General features: G+C 35.3%; 1 protein-coding gene across 2 annotated transcripts in view; it reads left to right on the top strand.

The window, feature by feature from the left end:
- SOS1 (SOS Ras/Rac guanine nucleotide exchange factor 1) overlaps positions 1–26,205 on the top strand; it is a 144,384-nt gene extending 118,179 nt beyond the window's left edge. Inside the window, exons 16-23 of one of the 2 annotated variants that reach the window (XM_060117873.1) lie at positions 1,473–1,635; positions 2,137–2,254; positions 10,833–11,005; positions 11,214–11,330; positions 12,836–13,100; positions 18,480–18,524; positions 20,246–20,364; positions 21,286–26,205. In XM_060117873.1, the coding sequence (XP_059973856.1) occupies positions 1,473–1,635; positions 2,137–2,254; positions 10,833–11,005; positions 11,214–11,330; positions 12,836–13,100; positions 18,480–18,524; positions 20,246–20,364; positions 21,286–21,777 (1,492 nt within the window). In that variant the 3' untranslated portion in view covers positions 21,778–26,205. The remainder of the gene's footprint in view (positions 1–1,472; positions 1,636–2,136; positions 2,255–10,832; positions 11,006–11,213; positions 11,331–12,835; positions 13,101–18,479; positions 18,525–20,245; positions 20,365–21,285) is intronic. The other variant, XM_060117875.1, reaches the window with a different exon arrangement.
- Positions 26,206–27,090: the final 885 nt, after the last annotated feature.

Raw genomic sequence — 27,090 nt, 5'->3', positions numbered from 1 at the left:
TTAGGTTGTTTCCACATTTGGCTATTGTGAATAGTGCTGCAATGAACATGGGAGTGCTAATATCTCTTTGAGATTACAGTACTTTTGGATAAATACCTAGAAATGGGATTGCAGATCATATGACAGTTCTATTTTTATTTTTTTTTTGAGGAGCCTCCATACTGTTTTCCATAGTGGCTACATCATTTTGCATTCTCACCATTAACATTGTACAAGGGTTCCAGTTTCTGCCTTTTCAGTGGAAGAGGTTCTTGTTCATTTGCCACAGTGGTTTTTAGCCATAGATGTGCATTAGAATTGAAGTCACTTCGGGATAAATCATCCCAGACTTACCTGGTTTTTATAAAAAGCTCCACAGGTGATCTCATTGTGTATACCTAGTTAATATCAACTGAATTTAAAAAAGATGTAAACATATTATACTTGTATCTTACCTTTTAAAATGTCTAGATAACTAGTTAGCTGGTATATGATTTGTAGACATCTAACACTTTAATGCATAAACATGTTATGTTTAATTTGATAATAAGGCAAATTTATTTTGATAGTTTTGCAGTGTTTTGTTTTTCACTGTTAGATCAGCCTCACCAGGGAATAGTGTAATCCACAACTTTACATTTTTGTTAATGTTTAATATTGGTTTATATTTATTTTTTCCATATGTGTATTTTATTTTTTCTTAGATTGAGTTGTTTACTATCACATTATTGAAAACCAAGTTTAAAATATTTTCTTTACTGATAAGTGATTAGTAAATAAAAATTTTTCTCAAATATTAGAAATAGAGAATAAATGCTCACTGAGGAATTCTTTTTTGAGCATAGCTTCCTTTTAGCTATTTACTTGGATATATATGTACTTTCCAACGATTCTTGGTATTTAAATGTAAAGAGCTTTTGTTTTCATTGACTTTTTTATTCTTTCTAAGTAATTAAAAATTTTTTATTCTGAATGGTGGTAAAATACTTTCATTCACTTTTTAACATTATAGTGCTTATCTAAAGAGCTGTTCTTAGAAATGTAGGTAATTATTTCTGTATGTCAAAGAAAGAAATTAAGCACTAATCACTAAAATCTTACAATTAGATGAAGAATAAGAGGCAGAGAATTCTTAAATTTGAGAATAAGTTTCCCTAGAACACACCCACATCCTAAAGACCAGCATACATTCAACAAGATGATAGACTGATCAGAGAACTCCAATACTGAGAGAGAATGCACCAAATATAATAGGAAGAATGACTGACCGGTTGACTGTATCAGTCTGGAAGACAGTGACAAGCAGCATGCCTGACTGAAGGCATTGCCTTCTCTTCCATTCACCTACTATTTACCTGCCATTCTGAATACGTATTCTCTACTGTTACACTATAGCTGCCCTCCATTCCATTTTGTTTGCTAAATTCTTTAAATCATATCTTCGTTGGGAAAACTCCAAATTTTTTAATTCACTTTTTGTCTTTGATTCCCAGATGTATTGTAGAAACTGAAAACTTAGAAGAAAGAGTAGCTGTGGTGAGTCGAATAATTGAGATTCTGCAAGTCTTTCAAGAGCTGAACAACTTCAATGGTGTCCTTGAGGTTGTCAGTGCTATGAACTCATCACCTGTATACAGACTAGACCACACGTTTGAGGTAGGTTTGCTTATCTAAAGGTGTTTTTTCCATTCCCTGTTCCTAGGAATCAGGATGTTAACAATTATGACCTTTAATTTTTACATGCCTCACCTGTCTTTTCAGTAACAGCTGAAATGATGGAATTACCTAAATTTTGTATTGAATTGGTTGCTCTTTGTAAATTAGGCAGTCTCATTAAAATGCATTCACAGGTCCTAGCCTAAGTTAGAAGAATAAAAAGATTTTAGCACCTTATTTGTAATATAATGTACAACTAAATGCTCACATACTTGTTTGAGGAATGGCAAGATAAAATAGATTTCTCTCTCACACACACACTTTTTCTTTAAGTTTGTACTAGGGTCTATGAAGATAGTCTCTTTGAAGCAGTATTATCATTCTTAGCATCAAACTGATACTGTTGTGTTCGGGCTTTACTCTAAGCCTGGCATTTTTTGGCAAAACCTGTGATTCCTTTTGTAAACTTATATTCCCTAAACATTTTTTTTTTTATTGTAGCAAATACCAAGTCGCCAAAAGAAAATTTTAGAAGAAGCTCATGAACTAAGTGAAGATCACTATAAGAAATATTTGGCAAAACTCAGGTCTATTAATCCACCATGTGTGCCTTTCTTTGGTGAGCATTTCTTCTTAAATTTTTATCATGTTTCTGGATAAAACAACAGTTATTTCATTAAATGACTGAGTAAACACATGTCTAATATACCAGCAGAAAATACTTAACAAATATTTAGCACCTGAATCCCCTTAGAATTTTTCTCTATGAGGACTTTTTTAAGATGAAGCCCAATATGTACATTCCACTTTTTATTTCCATATTGTGCAGCCATTCAATATTGTATAATGCTTACTTCTGTTTTAATATTCATAGAAATCTTTTTATTGACTTTTAGTAAACCAAACACTCTACAGAAGAGGCATGGCCATATTTACCCATACTTGATAATCATGCTGCTTATAAACAGTCTCACATGGCTAAAAATCATAGTGCATGTGCCTTTGGGCCCACACCTTCTACACATCAAAATTTTACCTATTCTTTTTTCCTTCCCTCTGCACCAGAGTAAGGTAGTGCGTTTTCTTTCTTTTAAGACTGAAACCTACCATCTGAATCTTCTCCCTTTCTATAGGTTCCTCTATCTTATTCCATCATTTATTTCCTGTATTTTATTTATTTAACGTCTTTATTGGAGTATAATTGCTTTACAGTGGTGTGTTAGTTTCTGCTTTATAACAAAGTGAAATCAGCTATACATACACATATATCCCCATATCCCCTCCCTCTTGCGTCTCCCTCCCACCCTCCCTATCCCACCCCTCTAGGTGGTCACAGAGCACCGAGCTTATCTCCCTGTGCTATGTGGCTGCTTCCCACTAGCTATCTGGGTAGTATTTGGTAGTATATATAAGTCCATGCCACCCTCTCACTTCGTCCCAGCTTATTTCCTGTTATTATATATCTTCAGTATCTCTTTCACACCTGGTTTCTTTTCTCTGCTGGTATGTATGCTCTCATGATTCCTCCTCTAAATACTTAAAAAAAGTATGCCCTCAATTACATATCTGGTGTTTAGTCTTTTTAGTATGTGGTGTATTTTCTTCTAGCCTTTTCCTCATCTCTATTTATATATTTTCCATATAGCTTTAAGTTATACTGCATGTAACATTCTTATGTCCTGATATTTTTTCAATTTACATTTTTGTTCAGGCTTTATAACCAACCAGTTTTGTACATATACATATTGTATATAGTTGTAATTGTGTGACAGGTACACATTGTTTACTTTTTTCACTTACCATATCCTAGATATATTGTTGTGTTTTATTAGTCTTTATAATTACCATTTCTAATGGCTACATGATATTCTTTAAAGTTGGTATGACAGTTTATTTAACTGTTACCCTATGACCTGACGCATATGTTGTTTCCAGCTTTTTTGCTTTCCTAAATAATGTTATAATGAATATCTTCATATTTATACCTTTTTTATTTATTTGAGAATATTTTCTTGAGCTATCTAGCCAGTCTAACTAGATAATTTATATCTAGCTGGATATTTCTTGAGCTAGATATTTTACCAGTCTGCCTTTTAGTTGTTATTCTTTGAAATACAGTATTTTTAAAATTCTATAATCTGTCCATTTTTCCCATTATGATTTCTATTGTTTCTGACCATAGAAAGTTCTTCCAGTCTAGTAACTTAACATTCAGTCATATTTTCTCCTAGCTTTATGATTTGACTTTTAAAATTATATTTAACTCTTCAATCAAATTGAAGTCTCTTTTAGATATCATATGAAATATTCAAATTTGTTTCTCCACCAGATTGTTTATTTGTTGACCCACGTTTATTGAATAAGTCTTCTTCATCCCCATTTACATATGGTACCTCCTTCTTTAAAAATATTGTTTCCCATTAACTTCTTTTTATTTTATTTTATTATATTTTAATTTTATTGGAGTACAGTTGATTTACAATGTTATATTAGTTTCAGGTGTACAGCAAAGTGATTCAGTTATACCTATACATATATTCATTCTTTTTTAGATTCTTTTCTCACATAGGTTATCACAGAATATTGAGTAGAGTTCCCTGTGCTATACAGTAGGTCCTTTTTGGTTATCTGTCATATATAGTAGTGTGTGTGTGTTCATCTCAAGCTCCTGATTTATCCCTCCCCCCAACATTTCCCCTTTGGTAACCATAAGTTTGTTTGCGATTTCTGTAAGTCTGTTTCTGTTTTGTAAATAAGTTCATTTCTTTTTTTAAATTAGATTCCACATGTGAGTGATATCATATATTTGTCTTCCTCTGTCTAACTTCACTTAGTATGATAATCTCTAGGTTCATTCCATTAACTTCTTATGCTAGTGCCCCAGTCTTAATGATTGGCACTTTATAATCAGTGATTCTCAACCAGGGCGATTTTTGTCCCCCAAGGAACATTCAGCAATGTCTACAGGCATTTTTTTGTTGTTCGAGTTGGGGGGTGCTAGAGGCCTCTAGTCAGTAGGGGACAGGAATATTGCTAACAGCCTGCAGTGCACAGGACAGCCCGCACAACAAAGAAATATCCAGTTTAAGAGGTCAGTAGTGCCAAGGGTAAGACGTCCTGCTTTAGAGACTTCCCTGGCGGTCTAGTGGTTAGGACTCGCCACTCTCACTGCCGTGGGCCAGGGTTCGATCCCTGGTCGGGGAGCTAAGATCTCACAAGCCACATAGCTCGGCCACAAAAAAAAGAAAGAAAGAAAGAAATCCTGCTTTATATTTATAATATTTTCATATATAATAAGATTGGTTTGTCAACGTTTCTTCAGTATTTTCTTTGCCAATTTTGTCTCTTTATTTTTCAAAATGAACTGGGGAGGGGGAGTGATTTCCCAAAATACAGTTGGAATGATCTATCAATTAATTTGGAAAGAACATTTATGATAATTAGCTTTTTCCTAGGTTTTTTTTTTTTTTTTTTTTTTTTTGCGATACGCGGGCCTCTCACTGTTGTGGCCTCTCCCGTTGTGGAGTACAGGCTCCGGACGCGCAGGCTCAGCGGCCATGGCTCATGGGCTTAGTTGCTCCGTGGCATGTGGGATCTTCCCGGACCGGGGCACGAACCCGCATCCCCTGCATCGGCAGGCGGACTCTCAGCCACTGCGCCACCAGGGAAGCCCCCTAGGTATTTTTGATCATGAATGGTATTCATGTTTTAATAGTCAATTTCCCTTAATTCCAATAATTATTAATTTCCTGGGATTTTCTAGATATTTAATCATGTCTACTGATAACAATAGTGTTTTTTGATTTTATAAGATCAAAATCTTTTGATTTTATTTCTGTGTTAGGCCTTACAGCATTAGTCACAACTTCCCAAACAAAGGTTAAACAGTAATAAAAAGAAGTTCTGTTTTCATCTCTGTTTCAGCAGGGACAGGTATAATTTTGCTATTTGCTTGATTCGATGCTATTTATTATGTTAAGACAATTTCTTTTCATAGTTATCTTCTGTGTTTTTGTTGGCAGTATACATTTACCTTTATAGTTTGCTGTCTTAGTGAGAGCAAAATGATTTTTCTTATTTAGCAAATTAAAATTATAGGTTTGCTAATACTGAACCTTTCTGTTAACCAACATTAAGCCTTTTATATTCATGGTTGATTAATCTTTTAAATATACAAATGAATTCTATTCATTATCATTTTATTCAGGATTTTTGCATCCATCTTTATAAATGAGATTGGTTTGTGGTTTTCTTGTCCTATATTTATCAGCTTTTGTTATTATGGTTATATTTGCTTTGTAACATGAGTTAAGAGCTTTCCATCTTATTCTATTCCAGAATATCATGAAATGATCTAGCCTTTAAACTTTGAAATATTCCAACAGAAAAACCATCTGGGCCTAGAATCTTTTGTAGTATGTAATTCTATAATAACATTTTCATTTCTTCCTTAATTTTTTTTCTATTTCAGTTTTGTTTGCTACACAGTTGTCTCGTTTCAGTATTTTAAAAGTACTAGCATTCAGTCTATAAAAATGCTACTTTTAAAATTGCTCTTATTTGCAATATGTTTTTCTGTTTCTATTTTTACTTGTTTGTTTTACTGCGTTTTTCTTCCAAACAATAAAAGTTGAAACAGTTATTCTCTCTGATTTTATAGTTTTTATGTCATGTATTACTTTTTATCATTGTTAATTTATTCCGTTTTCTGAGGATTTTTCCCCCTAAATTCTTGATAAAACTGTTGAGTTCATTTATTTTCTCTTTCTGATAAAACATTGAAGTCTATGCATTTACTTTTAAGTGTGGTAACTATGGTGCCAGTTGATACAAGGGAGCCTGGGAAGGACCTCAGTCTGATGTTCATTTCATTCAACCTGTCAACAAATATTTCTTAAGTACCACTGAGTATCAGGGGCTATGTCAGGTGCTTAGAGAAAAGTGAAATATCATAGTCACTCAATACAGTCACTGAACTTACAGTCATGCTACTCATGATATCCTATGGCCCCTGTTACACAGAGGTGAAATGAAACCACAGGGCCTGTTCACTGGACTCATGTTTGGCCCCTGCTACTCCATTATATCACCTGATTGGTGGGCATTTATTCATACAAACGAACTGTATTCTCTTTCAGATCTTTATGAACTAATGTAATTGATTTTCGTTAACATGTTGTTAAGTGAAAAAGGAAATTTCAGACCTGTATTTAGAGTAGTATTCCATTGTTTTAAAGTGAGCCGTATGATTTAGTGAGTGATTGCAAACATGTAGGTGGTTTGATAGGTGCAGACAGCCTGCCTGCCAGCCTTCCTACCCATTTCTGCTTATCTTCCTGATTATTAAGTCCCTGGTCAGTTCTGCTGCTCTAGGAGATTTTTGCTATTTCCAAGCTAAAGGTTAGCCAGGTAGCCTTTCATGGTTCTGACCCAATAGGTAGATATTATTGCTGCTGCTTAGTTCCATTTCATCTATATGGTCAATTGTAGAAACTTCTTCTAGATTCTTATCCTTAAGTCTGGATACTGGATTTTTTTCCCCCTCTATAGGAGGCTCAGGGGTAGTATCTGACACTTACTTTCTCTATCATCTTAGCAGAATTCTTACTCAGATTTTTTGCTGGCACTGCACTATTTACAGAATAATAAAAGTCAGGCAATTTCTCCTTCTAAGCCTTCACCAGGCTACTGGTCTATTTCCCAATTTTTCTCCATACACTACAATTCTACTACTAGAATTAACATGTATAGGCAAACTAACATTTCCTCTCAGGTAAAAGGATGTAGATTTCTACCTCAACCAAGTCTCACCTCTCTGCACAAAACTCCAAGCCTGTAACATCAGCTTTGCTCTTTTCCTTTCACACTGCTCTAATCTTGTGTCCTCCTTCTGTTTCTTGTCAGTTTGTTTCATCTCCACTCTTGCTTTCCTGCCATTTTAGAATTGACTGTGTGTCTCTTGTATCCTGGTCTAGTCTGCAAATGCTTTCTTTTCTATTCTGAAATAGTGTGCTGCTTTTATTCATTCAGAAATACCTGTTGAATGCCTGTATGTGCCAGGCCCAGGGCTAGGTGTTGAGAATAGAGATACAAGTAAAACATAGTCTTATCCTCGGTAAGCTCCCTTGAAAGAGCAGAAAAATAAATTATAGTGCTGTGTAGTAAATGTAACACTGTATTGTAGAAACGTGTAAATCAAAGTATGAACAGAGTGCTCTGTGAACCCTGAGCAGCCACTTTTTCCCGAAAAGCTTGGGAAGGATGTCAGCAAAGAGGTGAAACCTCACCCCTCTTCATCATTTGTCATAATGCTCCGCTTTTCCTCTCCCTAGAACAGCTGTCCCTAGAGCAGGGTATGTAAAATGATCGTTTTTTAAAAAATTAAGCTTTAACAGTTTATAATATTCACGTCTATGTACATATTTGCACTACATTTTTTATTATACATATACACAGAGAGAGAGAGTGCATGCTTAAACATTTTTTTACTGATGTAGTTTATGATCAACAAAGTTTGAACACCACCTCTTTAATTATTTGTTCTCCTTTCAACTAGCCTTTAATTTGTCATAAAATAATTCCAAATTTTATCCTGAACTCTCCCAAAATGCTACTTGTAAGCATTTTCACAACTTCTTTCAAGTATACTTTTAACACCTACAATATCCCACAATTTATTATCCCCATGTTCCCCAGGTCAGTCATTACACCACCACCCAGTCAGTCCCTCAAGCACAAAGGTGAGAGTCTTCCTTCCCACTGTGCCTACCCTCTGCCCAAACCACTTAATCAGTTCTTGTGGCATTCACCTCTTAGATATTTATGCACTCCACTCTATCCCTGTGGGCCCTAAGGTAGCCCTCATCATCTCACCAAGATGATGTTTACTCTTATCTGAGCTTCCTGCTTCCAGTCTTAACTCCTTCTAACCCATCTAGCCTCACAGTACAACCAGAATAATCATTCTAGAATGTAAAGATGCTGATAGTCTCCTCATTACCTACTTGGATAAAAGCTAAGCTCTTTTAAAAAGGCTCTTTGTGACCCTGTACGGGTGCTACTACCCACAGACTCTTCATAGTTGGGCCATCAATTTGTGGCCAATATGGAAAGTTAATTTTGGCTCCCATTAAATATGTGTACTGTCACGGACGTTTATCAGACTGAACATTGAGCTAAGTGGATCATGCAACTTAGTGTAGAGGAGAATATAACCGACTGCAAGTAAAAAAGCCAGTGACAGGCAGATGTGGAAAATAAAAGAGACTGTGCTTACTAGAACACATGGTCAATTTGTCTTATGGATATATAATCAAGAGTAGCCTAGGTGCTGAGAAATAGCCAAGTAACTAATACACTGAATAACTGGATGCTTTCTAGAACCAAACAGACGTTGATGTCTATCGTGTTTCATTATTGCTAACCGTTCACTATTGATTTTGAGTTATTTAATCTTGCCAAGAATGTAGCCAGATATTCTCGTATTTAAAAATTTGCCTCGGGAATTCCCTGGCGGTCCAGTGGTTGGGACTCGGCGCTCTCACCGCCGAGGGCCTGGGTTCGATCCCCGGTCGGGGAACTGAAATCCCACAAGCAGTGCAGTGCAGCCAGAAAAAATCCAAACGTTTGCGTCTACCACAAAACCATTTAGAACCACTAATCTATGATTAGAACTAAAGTGCCTGTTGCTTTGTTCATCCCTCTCCTCATCCAGTGGCTAACCTGCAGTGATGGAGAAGGGATTAGAACTACTGATTCCTTGCCTCTGCCTATCCTCATTTCCTGCCACTCTTCCTCCACCCCACAGACCAAACCCCTAAAGTCTAGCCATTTCTGAGTATGCCTCCAAGCTTCACAAAAACCAGTGCCTTCAAACACGTGGCTGCTTTGCTTAGAATGCCCTTCTATCTTATTCTGCTTATTAAGCTTCTATTCATTTTTTGAGATTTACTTTAAGCATATTTTAATCTGTGATGCTTCTGCTACTCCCAACAGCTCAAGGCAGAGTTAGGCACATCTTGTTTGTGCTCTCATAGCATCTTATGCATTAGTACTAATTAATATAGCACTTACCAAATGGTACTGTAGTAGCCCACATTCAACACTCTGAACTCCTTGAAGTCAGGAACTGTTTGTCTTGTTCATCTTTGTATCTGCGGTCCCTAATGCAGTGCTTGGCGTACAGCAGAGACTCAGCAAATGTGTACTGAGCGAATGAACTCAGATATTCACACTTTTTTTTTTCCCAAAGCATCATAGTCAGTACTTCAGAGGAAAAGGCAGAAATAGGATAGGGCAAGAATAGCAACAACAGTATCAACAATCCCAACCACAGCTAATTAAGCATCTACTTTTGTCAGGCCCTATTCTAAGCCGGTACATAAATTTACTCATTTATTTCTCACAGCAACCCTGCTGTCCTCATTTTAGAGATGAGCAAACCAAGGCTAAGCAACGTGCACAAGATCACAAGAGGAGAAAGCAGCAGAGCTGGCTCCAGAACCTTTATGCTAGAACAGAAAGGAACTAAAATGCCTGCTATTTTGTTCATTCTCCTCCTCATCCAGTGCACAAACTGCAGTGATGGGGAAACAGGAGCTCCCTTACCAGGTTGACACTTCTAGAAGTACTGAAGACCAGAATATACATAAATCATATGCAGTCCTGTGTTTGATAGGCTTGCACATCCGCCCACATTTTCATGAGTCAGCCTATCCAAACAGTACTACCTCTGAATTACAAAGCCTAACAACCTCTTGGGGGCCTCAAGAGCTGAGTAAGCAGAAAATATGATCCTCTAAATTTGACATTATCCTGTTTTGCCAAAAATATGTGTTAATAGTGATGGGTTATTCTTAAAGTTCCTTTAACAAAACCATGACTTATGTTAAATAACATATGGGTGTGGGGGTGGAAAATTGGTTATTGCTCCTGAAAATCTATTAATTTTGTTAAACTTGGTCTCCCTTTTTCCTGGGTATTTATAGAACTTAAGTCACAGAAGAATTTGATACTTATAAAAATCTTTCTCTTGATATTTACTTAGCTTGTTGTTTTTCATAGAATGGAAATTTGTGCCTTAATTCTTTGGTTATGATGGTTGAGATGGTACAGTGTAATATGCCTATAATTACTGAGAAAGAAAAAAACTAGCCTTTTCCATTTTTATCCTTGAAATAATTTATTATCTCTTCTAGGAATTTATCTAACTAATATCTTGAAAACAGAAGAAGGCAACCCTGAGGTCCTAAAAAGGCATGGAAAAGAGCTTATAAACTTTAGCAAAAGGAGGAAAGTAGCAGAAATAACAGGCGAGATCCAACAGTACCAAAATCAGCCTTATTGTTTACGAGTAGAATCAGATATCAAAGTAAGTTGAATTATTTGAGGACACATATTTCTGATTAAGTTTAAAACCACCTGATAAGAGGCAGGTTTATTTCGGAGAAAAAGGAAAATAAAACTTAAATAATTCCAATTTTCTTACGTTAAATGTTTTCTTAAATTATTTTCATGAACTTTAAACTGAATTTAAATTATTTAATATTAATAATTGTTTTTCTTGGCATCTATTTTAGAGGTTCTTTGAAAACTTGAATCCAATGGGAAATAGTATGGAAAAAGAATTTACAGATTATCTTTTCAACAAATCCCTAGAAATAGAACCACGAAACCCTAAGCCTCTCCCAAGATTTGTAAGCATTCATACATTTATATTTCTTTTACATTTATATATTTTTTACAGTTGTCATCTATATCTGGTGGTTTATAGTTTTCTATAAAGGCATTTAGAGATGACGTGCACGTGTAATGGATAAAAATAGTGAATAAATGCTTAATAAATATGCTCAGGATTATTCCACTTAGTTCCAGGTAAATGGGCACTAATATTAATGTGAATAAATCCTAATATGATAGATGAAGAAGTTGAGCAAATATGGCCAACTTAACAAAAAATGTTATTCAGTATTTATGTTAAGGGCAGGAAATTTGATAATTTATACTAATTCACTTATAATAAATATATGTACTTATATAAGTACTTTTTTAAAAAAATAATGACTTATGAGAACTTTTAACCATGAATCATTAGCCATAAAAATAACAGGCTTGGCGAAAGATACTTTTCTGGGGGTGAAATAAAGTTTCCATTCTTTCTTATTACTAGTAACTGCCTGGCCAAGTTTATGTACAGTATCATCATCTCACTGTTCTGAATATAATCCCTCTTATTCATAAGAAAGTCAAGAATCAAGAAGTAAACATAAATGGCTTCTAAGTAACCAAGATAAATCTCATAATGTCTGTGAACCAAAGCTTATGAAATTACATCACAAGAAAATTTCTCAAGGCCTAAAACAGTTTTTTAAAAGATGAATTAAGGGCTTCCCTGGTGGCGCAGTGGTTGAGAGTCCGCCTGCCGATGCAGGGGACGCGGGTTCGTGCCCCGGTCTGGGAAGATCCCACATGCCGCGGAGCGGCTGGGCCCGTGAGCCATGGACGCTGAGCCTGTGCGTCTGGAGCCTGTGCTCCGCAACAGGAGGGGCCACAACAGTGAGAGGCCCGCGTACCGCAAAAAAAAAAAAAAAAAAAAAATTAAAATTAAAAAATTAAAAGATGAATTAAAAACAGCAAATTGGAAATAGCTATATAGTCTGCTCCAATGAGACACACTGATATCATTGAGAAATGATCACTCTGTAAGAAAAAAAATGCCATAAAACTAACATAAACTGATGAAAACTCAAGCAGTTTAATGCATTTGTAAGTAGCTCAAATGATCCTGATGGCATCACTGTATTACAGCATAGTAGGCTATCATAGTTCATAACAATGATCCTGGCTTTTCTACCAAGGTTGAATTAGTTCAGCATAGTCTAAAAAGCCAGAGAAATATACACCATATCTTAGAAAGATTTCCATCAAAAATATTAAAATAACAAATACTCTGGTATTTATAGGACTAAGGCTCAGTTATTTAAAGAAATTAATTCCCTAATAATTTAGATAGCCAAGGCTTTATGGAAATGGGGTGTTAACTCTTCAACTTGGACACTTTGATTTGAATCATTATGTAACTTCTTTATTAGTGCTTTGTGGTTTTCCTAGATACGAATCGAATTTTACCAAGCATTTATAGAAGAACCTTCTTTTCCATTATGGTGTTGTAAGTGTTGTGTTTCTTTTGATATGTCTACAGCCAAAAAAATATAGCTATCCCCTAAAATCTCCTGGTGTTCGTCCATCAAACCCAAGACCAGGTACTATGAGACATCCCACACCTCTGCAGCAAGAGCCAAGGAAAATTAGTTATAGTAGGATCCCTGAAAGTGAAACAGAAAGTACAGCATCTGCACCAAATTCTCCAAGAACACCGTTAACACCTCCTCCTGCTTCTGGTGCTTCTAGTACCACAGATGTTTGCAGCGTATTTGATTCTGATCATTCAAGCCCTTTTCACTCAAGTAGGTGCTCAAGTTTTAAGTGCTTTAAGTAATTGTTAGTATTATATGTGCTAGAGGTAAAAAGGAATCTGTATATATATATATATATATATATATTTTTTTTTTTTTGTAAATTTGTAGGTAAATCAAATACCATTTCAAAAGCTGTTATTATAGAAATATAAAATAAATTCTAAACTCCAGCAGTTTATCTGTTAGAACAACCCTCTTTAAATGTATTATACTTTACAGATAGGCCTGGTGATGAAATTGGTAATTGAAATCTCATTTGAGCATTTGTTTTCAATTGGTGAATTTAAAATGCATCTCTAACTTCCGGAGGAAACAAAGATAACTCCTAAAATCTGCATGGAATGTCAATCTGATACTTTAAATGCTGCCTCCAAAATTATATTTGAATACTGCTCAGTACCTGGTTCCTTTCCAACCAAACTCTGTAGTTTCTAATTTTGCAATGTATCGAATCCAAACTCCTACTTAACACTTTTTCAGTCTATACCACCCAGCAGGTGGTGTATAGCGCCGGCTAATACACTCCTTCCTATGCTTTCAAGCCCAGCCATACAAATCTCACAGACTGCATACTGTTGCTCATCCCTTTCCTAGTTCTAAATCAGTGCTGTCCAACAGAAATATAATGTGAACCACATGTGTAACTTTAAATGATCTTTAGCCACATTTTAAAAAAAGCAAAAAGAATTAGGTGAAATTAATTTTAGTAATATATTTTATTTAACCCAGCATATGCAGAATGTTGTCATTTCAATATGAAACCAGTGTAAAAATTTACTGAGACATTTTACAATCTCTTTTTTGGTTCTAAATCTTCAAAATGCAGTATGCGTCTTACACTTATAGCACATCTCAATTTGGACTAGCCACATTCAAATGCTTAATAACCACATGTGGCTAATGGGTGCCAAACTGTACAGCCCAGCCCTAGCCCTTTGAAGAGGCTACCTTTTATATCTAGAGCACCATGCTTCCATTAATTTTTTAATCAATTTCATGTGGAGCTTTAAATCTCTACTAAGAACCCACAACCTTTTTTCATCTGTTCATTATCAAATCAGAGTTTGAATTCAGTCGGCTTTCACCCTCTCACAACCATTTCCACATGCTCTTCCCATTGGCTGTCCTAGCTCAGTGTACAGTTCAAGTTCTGCCCTAATAGTTGATGTTATAGAATCTAATAGTGAGAGGCAGCATGACGTTATTATTCGGTAGGAGGTTGAGGAGCACTGACGTAGGACTTAGGAGTCCTGGTTTGTCATCCCAGTCTGCTAGTGAGCTTTCTGATTTTCAATAAAATACTTTTTCTGTGCCTTCTGGGGATTAAACTAGATTTTTAAGATTTCTTCCAACTCAGAGAATCTAACTTAAAAAAAATTATTCTTTGGACGTATATTATTTTGAGATTTGGTCCACAATCCTGTTTATTTATTCCCGTGTTGTATATATATTTGTAGTTACCCAGCAGTTTGTCTTATCTTTTTACCACCTAAAGTGTATTTGTTTTAAGAATGACCACACCTTGGCCTTGTTTGGCTACTGAGGATTATGAAGTCATGTTATGCACATAGTAGGCTATCAGATATTTTTTATAAGTTCAAATAAACACCAGGTTAAAAAAATTCCCATTTATTTTCCCCAATTTGCCAACCTCCTAAATTAAGTAATAAAATAAAAGCAGCACTTTTCACAGTATACCTGACTTAAAATCCTTGTTTATTGTGACCCATTTAACTGTTTGAAGGGTGTTTTTCCAAGAGCAGTTGGCTGTGATCTATATTATAAAGATTCCCATGAGTGAATTATTGAAATCACATGAAGGCCATTAATTGCAAATTCTATTTCTCTTAGTTTAAGTAGCTAAAAATGGAAGATGTAGAAAAACAGGAGATAAGCCTACTACATTCCCTACTAGTGCTAAATCTTTAAATTATTAGTCAAACAGGGAAAAGGGAATCATTTTGGAATGCAGTGCTCTGGATCAGTGCTTTGTCATATGTGACAGTGGAAGAATATTAACTAAAAATACCTAGACAAGTGGAGAAACCTTAGGCTTTGTAATCTTAGCCCTGAAGATTTTTTCAATTTCTCTTCCTTTGTGAAAAAGAAAACCCCTATTACTACTCCCTTTGTTCTTAGTAAAAATTGAAAATAACTGATTTTGAAATTAAGTAAGCCAGTATAATATAAAACCATCTGTATGCTCAGTTAGTCCCTTACTTAAAGTTCATTAGTGGCCTGTATATATTAAAGGTCCTCATCTGCTTTTGACCCCACTCTGCTTGACAGATCTGCTAGTGTTATTGCGGGGGGTGGGGGGCGGTGGATCACCAGCACGTCCAACCTGGTACTCACTGTGTTGCCACTAGAGTGAATACCTACTTCCTTGCTTCCCTCAGGGCCTGGCAGGAAAGAGCTGCTATACCTACATTCTTAAGTCATCTGAACATATTCCACTCCATACAATGAGGCAAAAAGTTCCATTGCTTACGTTTTTCAAAAGGCAGAGTTTGACTAGAATTTTTGATCAGTTATAATAGTTCTTTTTTTGCTTCTTACAGTTTTTTTTCCAAAAATAACTTACTTTAAAAACAAAGATTAATTTTTTCAGCCAGTATCTGTTGCATATCTCATTTCTTGCTAAGCAGTGACATACCTTCTCTGTAAGGGCTTGCAATCTTACTGAGATGTTAAAAAAATAATCATAGTACAAAGAAAATCATAGTTAAATGCTTAACCATTGTTAAGTGCTTGATTCTGTTTGTACTATGATTTTTTTCATCTCTCAGTAAGATTGCAGGCTTAACCAGAGAAGATGTATAAGTGCTAATTTATTAGCAAAATGCTAAATGAGTGGCAAAGACATTAATGCTGTAGAAGTTTACACAGAGATGACCACAGAGTGGGCAAGAATGGTCACGGAAAGCTTTGTGGTGAAGACAGAGAGGGAAGGAAACTGGCCACCTACCTACTGCTGCTACATACATCCTCACATTCAGAACCCTGCTCCACACCTTACCCTGACCAGGTCCACCTCTGAGGTGATGATGACAGTGGCCGGGAGAAGGGGAGAGACCACCCAGCTTTGCATCTGTGGCTATAGCATGGAGGGAGGAGGATGAAGTGCTCTTGGTACCTTCCTGTTTGAAGGTTGCCTGGTCATAAAAGGAAGCCATAGGTCTGGCTGGTCTGTGTGCTGCAGGTGAGCTTTAGCCCCATCCCTTAGTAGGGAAAGCTTTAACAAGAAAAAATGTATTCCAAGTATTTGAAGCTGGAATGCAAGGCTTTTCCTCATAGAAGATTATTATAAGTGATTAGTTTCTGATTTCATACACTTGCATTTAACAGGCTATTGTGAGTTTAAGAAGTTATTCATGCTTTATATAATTTTTTTCTATAGGAAAATGCTTATTCCTATTCCAAGAAAGACTCAATTATAAATTGGAGATTATCTTCAATAGTGGCTTCAACCCTGGTTGGACATTACAATCCCCTGGGGAGCTTTAAAAAATACCTATATGTCCAGCCCACGCTTGAGTTAAGACTGGCATTGGCACGTGGGCATCAGTATTTTTTTAAAAGCTCCCTAGCAGGGTCTAATGTGCAGCCACGATGGAGAACACTGATCTGTCTGGGATTTGTATTTAACAAATTGATACTACTTTTTGATTAATTGGGTTTCACTCCTAAGTCATTATCAATAAATTTGTTCAGTACCTAGCTGACAATTCCTAGTATATATTTCTTGATATATATAATGTTTAATTCTGAGAGTTTTTAAATAGCATTTTCCAGGCAATAAGACCAAGCAATTAGTTTGAAGTGACAAATCAGAAAAGTGCCCCAAGTTTACACATGAATCTAAGCCTGTGCTATATATAAATATGATCAAAGCCAAGTCTACATCTGCGTGCACAAGTGTGTATGCATAGGTGTAATCATTCTTTCTAAAAGCCTGCAGTTGGTAACTGTCATGAGCTTTGTCTTTTGATTTTATTCCTGTATTGTACTAAGTATACGACCATGTTCTTGAGGCCTATCTCCAGAAGGCATATTTATTTCCTTTCCAAGAAAACTGGAAAATACATAAGTAGTAAACACTAGAGCAGATAACTCCCTTTAACCCCTATTATGTTAGTGAAGAGAATCTAATTTTTAGTAAACAGAATCTTTGACACAGCAGCAGCATTATTTAATATCAAAGCATAAAAATGAATTTTAATCTTTTGAGAGCTAACTTATTAGAATTAGCTGGATTGCTACCCTTGGTAACCAGAGCCTCCAAATGAATATCAGTACATATGGAAAGGAGGTAATAGGATAGATTATTTGAAATTGGAGCTGTCTGGGAAATAAGGACACTGTATCTGTCTGTATAAGCAATCAAATTAATAATTCCGCCCACTGAACCTGGGACGTAAAATTATCCTCATTCTGAGCAAAGAAGCTAGAAAAACAACAGCCCTAATTATTTGAGTGATTGCCTATTGTGCAAAAATGAGAGAAACCTGAATTTTTAAAAATCAGCTCAGTCTAGTGCTATAGGTATTGCTTTAGTCTCTTGGATATTATCTGTTCAGTATGTTGGTAATATGAGGCAGTGTAACCTAAACACCTATATTGATTTAGAAGCAGTATAGATCTTCTAGCCTTTGTCTCAGTTTTTCTACTTTAATGCTCTTGGGGCTAGTGTTGCTGAAATTAGACATTCAAAAATTATCAGAGTTTCCTATATAAAATGTGTCTAAGCACCAAAACTGCTTAATGTTTTTTTTAAGTGTTTAAAAATATAGAAGGAAAAAAGCTATATCACTTTCAAGCTTGTTTGTAATATCCAAAGCTGTAGTTATTTTGTGATGAACATACGCCCCAAGAACATTTCCAAAACTTTATAATAATTATAGTAGTAAGAAATTTCCTTTTATGTTTCACTTTTTATAACATAAATTTATTATTTACTACTTATTTTCACAAGTTTGGCTTTTCAAAATAATCCTTAGTAAATGACATATTTCTATAGGTCCAGCTGAATTCTTTGCTCACATTAGGTTTATACATTTTCTGAAAGTCTTCCTCTAATATACAGGATATTGTATATAGTTTTCTCATGAATGCTTTTCATTTAATTATTATGGCATCAAGTAGTGAATCTAAAAGGAATCTTGAAAATTCCCAATGATATTAATGCAATTTAATTCTTTATCTTTCTCAAAAGTAAGTAGTAATGAGCTTTTGCTAAACTGTTCTACCATTCTTTAAAACTAGAATGACAAAAATAACATTTCTATCATAAATAAATTTTTACAGATGAGTTTGAATATATCAATGAAAGAAAAAATATATACTTTTTCTTGTTTCCTTTCACAGGCAGCGATACCGTCTTTATCCAGGTTACACTGCCCCATGGCCCAAGTTAGTATATTTGGTTTAAGACTCATAATTTTCGCTTTGGCTTTAAAGATTAAACCAAATGTAACCTTTCCTGCTAAAACTCTTCTTGGGTCTGGCAGTATTGGTACCTTGCTTTGCAGCATCTTAGAAGTGAGGCCTTCACTTGTGCTATCTTTTGATCATAAATGATTTGCTTAAACTTACATATTTTTCATGCTTTTTGTAAAATCTTTTTTCTCTTTTGAAAGAACATTATTATATGGGTGGCTTCCACATTTAACCATTTCTCATTTCCAACTCTGGAGTTCTAAACATATTTTAATGCTCAACTTTAAAAAAAAAAAAAAGCAAGAGCATGCATGCGCATATGAGAATGTTGGCAGCTACGTGCAGTGTCTAAGTCACTTAGCCTGGGAACAGCACAGATTGTAGGCAAATGACTATTATTTGACTTTAGAACAGCTATCTTATCATTGTACCTATCTGTATTATATAATCTAAATATTCATCACTTATAAGCAAAATAAAGTTCCAATGTAGGTATTTGCTTTTAATTTTAAAGTAAACTAACAATTCACCAAACTATTCCATAAATTTTAAGCTAATAGATTATTTTTTGTTATTCTTCATACAAATGATTTCAGAATGTGTACAATGGAAAATATTCTTATAAGCTAAATTAACTTACATAATCTCTTAAGAAGAAAGGTAGGTGATCAAAATGTTGTTCATTTAAATAATATCAATACACAAAGTACTCTTTTTAAGTTCTATATTGTTATAACATTTAATTGGCAAAATAAAAACTGTCAATGTTTAAAGGAGAAGAATCTGCCAAATATAATTTTGAACGACCATTTAAGTGTTTTTTCATATCTTTTTCATTGTGCTGATAAACTAGTTAACAACTTACATAAATGTTTTTCAAAGTGTAATTATTTATATGCCTATATTAAGTCCTTGTCATTATAAATGTCTGTAAGATATGTTACAGTTAGAGGCTTTACTTACCTTTTTGGTGCCAGTTTATCAACTTACTCCTAAATCAGGTTCACCAGATTTTAGTGTAATTTCTGTTTTTATTATCAGCACTGTCTCAGTCATCTTAAATACCTCCATCACAATGAAAATTTTTGGATTAGAGTATGATGAACCTGACTTTGCTTCCCTGCCAAGGAGAACAATATCTAAGTATACTGCGGAGAGACCTCTCCCCCAGACACTAGATTCTCTCCCTGGCATCCTTTGAGGGGATTGCTGGGAGAGACATTGGAGAGAGTGGTTAAGATCAGAAACTATCCCCAAGGACTATCCAGTGAAGGCAAGAAAATTCTGTACTAATAAAGTCAGAGGAAAAAATGAGCCCATCAAAAAAGCTTAACAGAAATTACCATTCCAAAGGTTTTTAATAGTTTGCTGTCTCTCCCAGAAATCTGAGACTCAGATCCAAATAAAAAATTCCAGTAATAGATTAACAGTGGGAATGTTATTTTGTTCAAGAAACATAATAACAGAATATCTTAGGCAGCTTTTTTTCTGAAAATTCTGCTAAGAAATTTCTGCATGCTTTTATAGCAGTTTGCTTTAGTAAAGGAAATACTATTGGTTGTTGATTTATTGAACTGCTTTTGATACTTCTGTACATTTCTTTTAATAAATATAAGCAGTTTCCAAGTTTTTTTCAGGATTGATAGATGAAATAAAATTCCTGTGAACTTTTCAAAAAATCTAACATCCTACAGGATCTGCTTCAGTATCATCTATAAGTTTAACCAAGAGCACTGAGGAAGTGCCTGTCCCCCCTCCTGTTCCTCCACGAAGACGACCAGAATCTGCCCCAGCGGAATCTTCGCCATCTAAGGTAAAGTAGAAAACCTTGTTATCTGGAAACTGGAATCATTACAGTTACATTATAATCAATTGCTTGTGTCTTGGTTTAGTTCTAACTGAATTAATACTCAGAGTATTTGGGCTTAATAGAGTTTAAACAAGGATTAAGTATGGATTTACGATGCAGTAGTGTTTATTTCCTTTCTTCTGAAAGCAGTTTTTTGGTAGGTTTTCAAAACCCTTGTAAATCTAAATTATGGGTACTGTCAAGAAAAAAGTTTAACCTGTAATGTAAGAGTAATGCAGTCTCAAGCAGTTCTTTAAAAGATACAAGAGAGAGAAGGAAAGAGGTCTGAAGCTTGATATGAAAGCATATTTTAAATGAAATGGTATCTTAGTGCTAAATATTACCTATCTGAGCCCTTAATAGGTGAATGTGACATGCTTTTAAGTGGGGTTTTCATGAAAACTCTGGGTCAGAAGAGACCTTAAAGGCTCATAATAGCTCCTTTTTCTACCTCTTTGAATTTCTTTCTTTGCCAGTTGTTAACATGACTCAGTGTTCTCAAAGTGTCCAAGAGCAGAGCATCTGGGCAAGTCAAGACACTCTTTGCAGAATATCATGAAATGTTAATATAGTAAGTTTAGAATTGTAAAGTTGACAGGTAATTTGTGTTAAATGGGAATGGTCTTATATTAGATTCATTAATAGATAAGCAGTAGCAAATAACAAAATTTTGAGAAAAATAAAAACTTAACACTGAGGGAAAAATAATTTTTTTAATGAATGAACTGCCGTAACCTCCAATTTAAAACATGGCAAAACGACCTGATCCACATCTAGGGTTCTTCCAATAGCATATTTGAAAACCCTGGCTTAATTCTTAATATATTCATGGTGCTACATAAATTAAATTATTAATAAATGTCTTTTTTTTCCCATTTATGTTAGATCATGTCTAAGCATTTGGACAGCCCCCCAGCAATTCCTCCTAGGCAACCCACATCAAAAGCCTATTCACCACGATATTCAGTATCAGACCGGACCTCTATATCAGATCCTCCTGAAAGCCCTCCCTTATTACCTCCACGAGAACCCGTGAGGACACCTGATGTTTTCTCAAGCTCACCACTACATCTCCAACCTCCCCCTTTGGGCAAAAAAAGTGACCATAGTAATGCCTTCTTCCCAAACAGCCCTTCCCCCTTTACACCACCTCCTCCTCAAACACCTTCTCCTCACGGCACAAGAAGGCATCTGCCATCACCACCATTGACACAAGAAGTGGACCTTCATTCCATTGCTGGGCCGCCTGTTCCTCCACGACAAAGCACTTCTCAACATATCCCTAAACTCCCTCCAAAAACTTACAAAAGGGAGCATACACACCCATCCATGCACAGAGATGGACCACCACTGTTGGAGAATGCCCATTCTTCCTGAGTTCCTCTATACCAGGATGTACATTTTCCTGGCCCCAAATCCATTGCTGGCAATGGATGCACTGAACGTGCCAGCACTGAGGAGTTAAAATGAGAACTCCAAACACTAACGACTCTACTTCAAGATGCAGTATAAGACAATGAATTTTAACCTAGATGTAATTATAAAGTGAAAATGGTGTTCATTTAGAATATGGAAAGACTGATCTAGAGGAAGTGGACAACTGATTGCACCTGAAAATCAAGTAAAGGGAACTTTTTCCAGCCAGTAGGCAGGAGTCCTCTTTTTGTGAAGTGATCTTTATCATTAAAGGGATGAAAAACACAGTCTAGTGTCCAGCAGGCCCACATGATGACAGTTTTTGTAATTCAAAATAGTATGCACTTTTTAAAAAGAAATCTTAAACAGGGATCTTCAAATCCTCCTTTGTTTTCCTTTGCTTTTGTTTGTCCTACTTTAGAATATTTTCTTAAAAATCATTCAGAGGACTGTGAGGAAAGGCTGTGGTACCTGACCTTGTTGGAATCAAGGCCCAGCACTGTACTACAGTCCTGTTTACAGATTATTACAGTGAATTGAATGGGTACCGAGGCTTCACCAAAGAGGTACTTTTTTTTTTTTTTAAGAATAATTATACTGATTTTAAGAGCATTCCCCTACCCAGCCTCCCTACACAAACAAAATGTGGTGGTGTTGCCTTCAAACAAGAGAAGTTTTGTGTCATTAACAATGGCAGAAGAACTTTTAAAACAATGTAACTGTCAAGTATATGATTTACATTTAGGAGACTGTTAATCTATGCTAGATTGTCATTTTCCCCCCTTTTCCCACAAAAGTTTACTGGTAATCCATGTCATGGCTTGTAGCTGTCCCTCTAACCATACTATGGAAATGCAGTCACCCAGTGTGAAAGGAGTACTTGCTGGGCATCGCTGACACCGTTCATGTTTTACTAATAGTTGAGTGATCAGCATATCTAGAATTACCTTGCATTGCCTAAATCATGTGTATATAGTGAATGTTATATAATATACCTGGCAGGTCTGTTTTAATTTAATTGAATAAAGATACAAATACTTTGTTTGGCTGGCATATATTAAATTATTATATGAGAAAATGGTTGATTCTTATTTCTTTCAGTTGAAACACACAAACACTAAGCATAAAAGCACGTATTGTGGTACGCCTTGGTTTCTAGTTCTGGATGTATGTATTCATCTTAAAGAATGATCTAAAGTTGCAGTTTGGCATGTAGGAAAATATTTGGTTAGAATAGGATGGGTATCTTTTAAGCAGAGCTTTGTAAGGTTTTTAATTTCCTAGGTAACATGTATACAGTCTGTTAAAGTTGATATTAAACATTCTACCTTGCTTGAGGTCTTTGCTCTTTTGGAACTATTCGTAATAGAACATCTACCTACATCATTAATATCATAATATGGATTATTCATGAAGCCTAAGTACTGATCTTCTGAGTCTAACAAATACTGTGATTGAAATGCATGCAACTTGTTGAAGAGGAAAAGTGTTATTAATCTCCACTATAGTATCTGTGAAGTGTGCAGTATTCCATCCTTAGAGTCATCAGTTCATCAGTATATGCATGTGTCCTCTGAATAATGAAGCAACATTTCAGCAATTCTGTTAACCATGCCATTAGAGACATTTTTAGAAGTGCTGCATCATGGTGGAAACCTAGTACTTTAATAATTTTCTGTGATATTTATTAGAGCATTTAATGTACATCACCGTAGTACAATATATAGTCCTTTAAGACCAGAGTGTTGGTTGCATCATCATTTAGCAGTCCATCCTGTCATATACTTTATTTATTTGTTAGAGTTGAGTCATTTTTTTTCTAATATTTGTACCATTCCTATTATGGTAGCCACTTTTCTCTTTGTAAAATGTCTCCTTTTAAAAGTCTCCCCCCAAATTAATTTCAAATCTCCTCTTGTATGCAAAGTGTCCATAAGACCATTCATTCAACAAGTATTTATCTAAGCCTACTTACTAGTGCTGCTACAATTAATCATAATACACATTCCAGAATTTCCATGACTTTTTATTAGACCAGCCGCATCGTCCCTAGGATTTCCCTTTATATGTCTTACGCGCACTTCTCTTTTTAATTACCCCACCCCCACTCCAAATGAGAACCTGAGAAAAGTCCCATTGGAGCCCATTCAGTATCTCTCTGGCCAGTGTGTTAGCCTTCAACAAGGTAATGACCTCTTTTCAACCTGCCTGATTGTATAAAGAAAAAAAACTCAGATTTGAAGTTCTAATCATTACTTCTCCCAAAGGGAAGCATTCTTCTACCCTCGTGGTTCTAGGCGACCGCTTCACTGTGCATCAGCTTTACATGCATTGTGGATAGAGGATATTTTTATTCTGAAGTGTAAAATTTGGGTAAAAATATTTTCTGCAGTGGTAACTAATTAGAAAAATTCCAGTTTGATGCCCTTAAATGGAGTTGAGAAAACTGTATCCTTGCCTTCTTCACATGTGAAACATTAACTAGCTGGCAAACTTACTCTTTGTAGTAACTAAAATTTCCAGGGACAGGAAGTGGCTGAGAAGACAAATGCATCACCACAAAATTCTGCTTTTGAATTCAGGACATTACAAGACAGTCAATGCAGCGTGACTTTTCCTAAATCACGTTCCAAAATATGGAACGTTTCTTTTAGAAATGAAAGTGCTCTTAGATGTTTCATTATCTTTGGATCACAAAATGAAGAAAATATTTCAAGGTTGAATTTACCTAAATGGGCTGATAACCAATATAATAGAAAGGGAGTCTTTTCACATCTAAGTACTTTTAAAAACAGGAAAAGATAAGTATATGTTTCTAAATTTATTGAAAGACAGGTTAATTACTCGTTCTAGATCTCCAAATGTGTTTTAAGACTACAAATTATCAGGAAATGTGCAAACATCAGAAGTTTGCTTAATTAAAGGTTGTTGGGTATCAAATTATGTGTTTAGTAGGTTACTGTGCTCTAACAACTCAAGAATGTTTTAATGTATCTGAATTTAGGAAGGAGCATGCCATGCTAATTATACTCAAATTAACAGAACAGTGTAGTGAACCAGTACTATTTCAGTTGGAGGCTATATTATGGTTCTAAATTCCTTAATGTGTTTTTTCGTACATCAAAAATTAAGCAAACCAAAAATTAGTTGGTATCTATGATCACAATCTTGTCTTAATTCTCAAATTTAGCTCACATTAGTCATGTACCTCATCATTTGTCTTTTCATGACAGCTTAAATTCAGAGTTTTAAGTGGCTCAGCAAAACAGATAATGGAAATGGGGGGAGGTGTCTCAATTTATTAGTGTTATACATATTGAGGAAAACCTTTTTTTTTCCCTCCAGATTCAGAAAGAAAAATTTAACCATTTATTTCTCGGTATTCTGCTGCTATAGGTAGGTTCACTTATTCTTTTAACCTCTATTGTATGACTGTACAAGTGTAGGTCCTATTGTGTTGCACATAAATCTTTACCAGTAAAATAAGCATCACAGGGTTAATACCAGTTTGTCTGAAAGAATTATGCAGTAAAATTATTTATAAGGGAAAGTGATGACTTAGTTTATTTATTCAGTATTTTTCTTTTGAAACATCTCATTACTTTTAAAATCATTTCAAAATTCCTTATACATGAGCCAATGAAATATTTTGAGCGCTAGTTAAGAAAAGCATGAAGTCTATGATAAATCTAAACAAAAGCACTTGTAACTTGTTTTGTAAATTTCATGCCTTATTTTCCATTTTTGACACCATAAAGTGCATTTTCTGTCAACTGTGAGCAAATTTCCCTTTTGCCTTTAATGAAAATAGTGCATTAAGTAGCCAATTGCTGCAAAATTATAAAGCAAGTTAGCTAAAGGTGGATCACATTGGACTACCACTCAAAGAAACAAGATGCATAGTGGATGGAAGTCACATGTGGTGTGGCTTTATAGGGAGAGTGCACCTGTGCCAGATGCATGCCACTTTCCGTAGCTGCCAAATGTGCCTTTAATTAAGAACATCTCTGATTTTTTTCTTCAGATCAAGTCAGCATTTGGGGGCGGGATCAGGGCAGGGGACTTTGGGGTGCAAATATCTGGTGAAACCCACCAGAGAAGAAGCCTTTGTTTGTCAAAGTGACACGAATAACTTCAGTTGAAACGTCTTTATGTATATATATGTGTATTTGCCTTTGTTTAGTAGCACGGTTATTTGCTAAAATAATTGTCCAAAAAATTGCTCTGTCAGTCTTACTCTGATGTAAAAACAAAGTTTGGTCTATACATCTAATATGGCCTTTGTACCTAACCATGTTCGTAGGTAATCTTTGTACTCTGTGTGCAGCAGTATTTGGTTTGCATTTAAAGTGAAAATAACGGCTGTTATTTTTCTGGCATTACTAAGATAAACCGAAAAATAATAAAAAAAAATGCCTTACATAGCCCACAAGTGTATTATTTTTGCATGTATTTATCTTAGGAGGCAATATTTTAATGTCATTAGTGATTCTCATTTTAGTTCATACTTTCCGTAGAAATAGTTTGCTCTTAATCATGGTCTTGCTTTGGAGGTGCTTTTTCCTGTATCACAGTATTATAAAAGAAGTTGAATACTTCCTTCTGTATCAAGCTCTATGATTGTAGTGAGTGGGAGGCCCTTGGGATGAAAATTAGTACTTTAGTGACCTTGGGTGTCACCTGGATGAAGCTGCAGGGGAGGGCTGAGGCATTTGTATTTCATAAAAGAAGTTTTAAGATACCACAGTTCCTTGACAGGCAGGTTTTGCTGAGACCTGCTGGAACATGGCAGCCTGACATTCAGCAGTTCTTTCTAGGCTTGGCATAAAAAGATACAGCTTACAGTTGTATGCTGTAAAGAATTATGCAAATACGAGGTCATTCATGGTGAACTACAGAACGTGAAAACTGATGAATCCTTAAGAGATCTAATACCTTTATTTTAAAATTGAAGTAAGTAACATGACTTAGCCAACATCATGTGACAGTCGGTGATTGAGACCACTGACTCAACTTTGATTGCTGGTATTTGGAGGACTGCTTTCAGGAATAGTCAAAATTCATTGTTGTTTTTTTTTCACCCCTGGTTTAAAGACACAAAATCATCAGTTTGTACAAATTCCATTGGTAGGCCACTGTGAAATCCAAGTATGTATTATTGAGTATATTCTAGATAATCAATTTAAAAGCTATAGGAAAATAACAATATTGATCAGTCAGACCTGATTCCATATTTGCTCTTAAAACATCACTTCTTTTCAATTTTAACCAGGT

This window comes from Mesoplodon densirostris, chromosome 14 (genome assembly GCF_025265405.1).
Source record: "Mesoplodon densirostris isolate mMesDen1 chromosome 14, mMesDen1 primary haplotype, whole genome shotgun sequence".
In the NCBI taxonomy this organism is placed as follows: Eukaryota; Metazoa; Chordata; class Mammalia; order Artiodactyla; family Ziphiidae; genus Mesoplodon; species Mesoplodon densirostris.
Note: the sequence above shows the minus strand (reverse complement) of the source record. Positions and strands in the feature narration are given on the sequence as shown.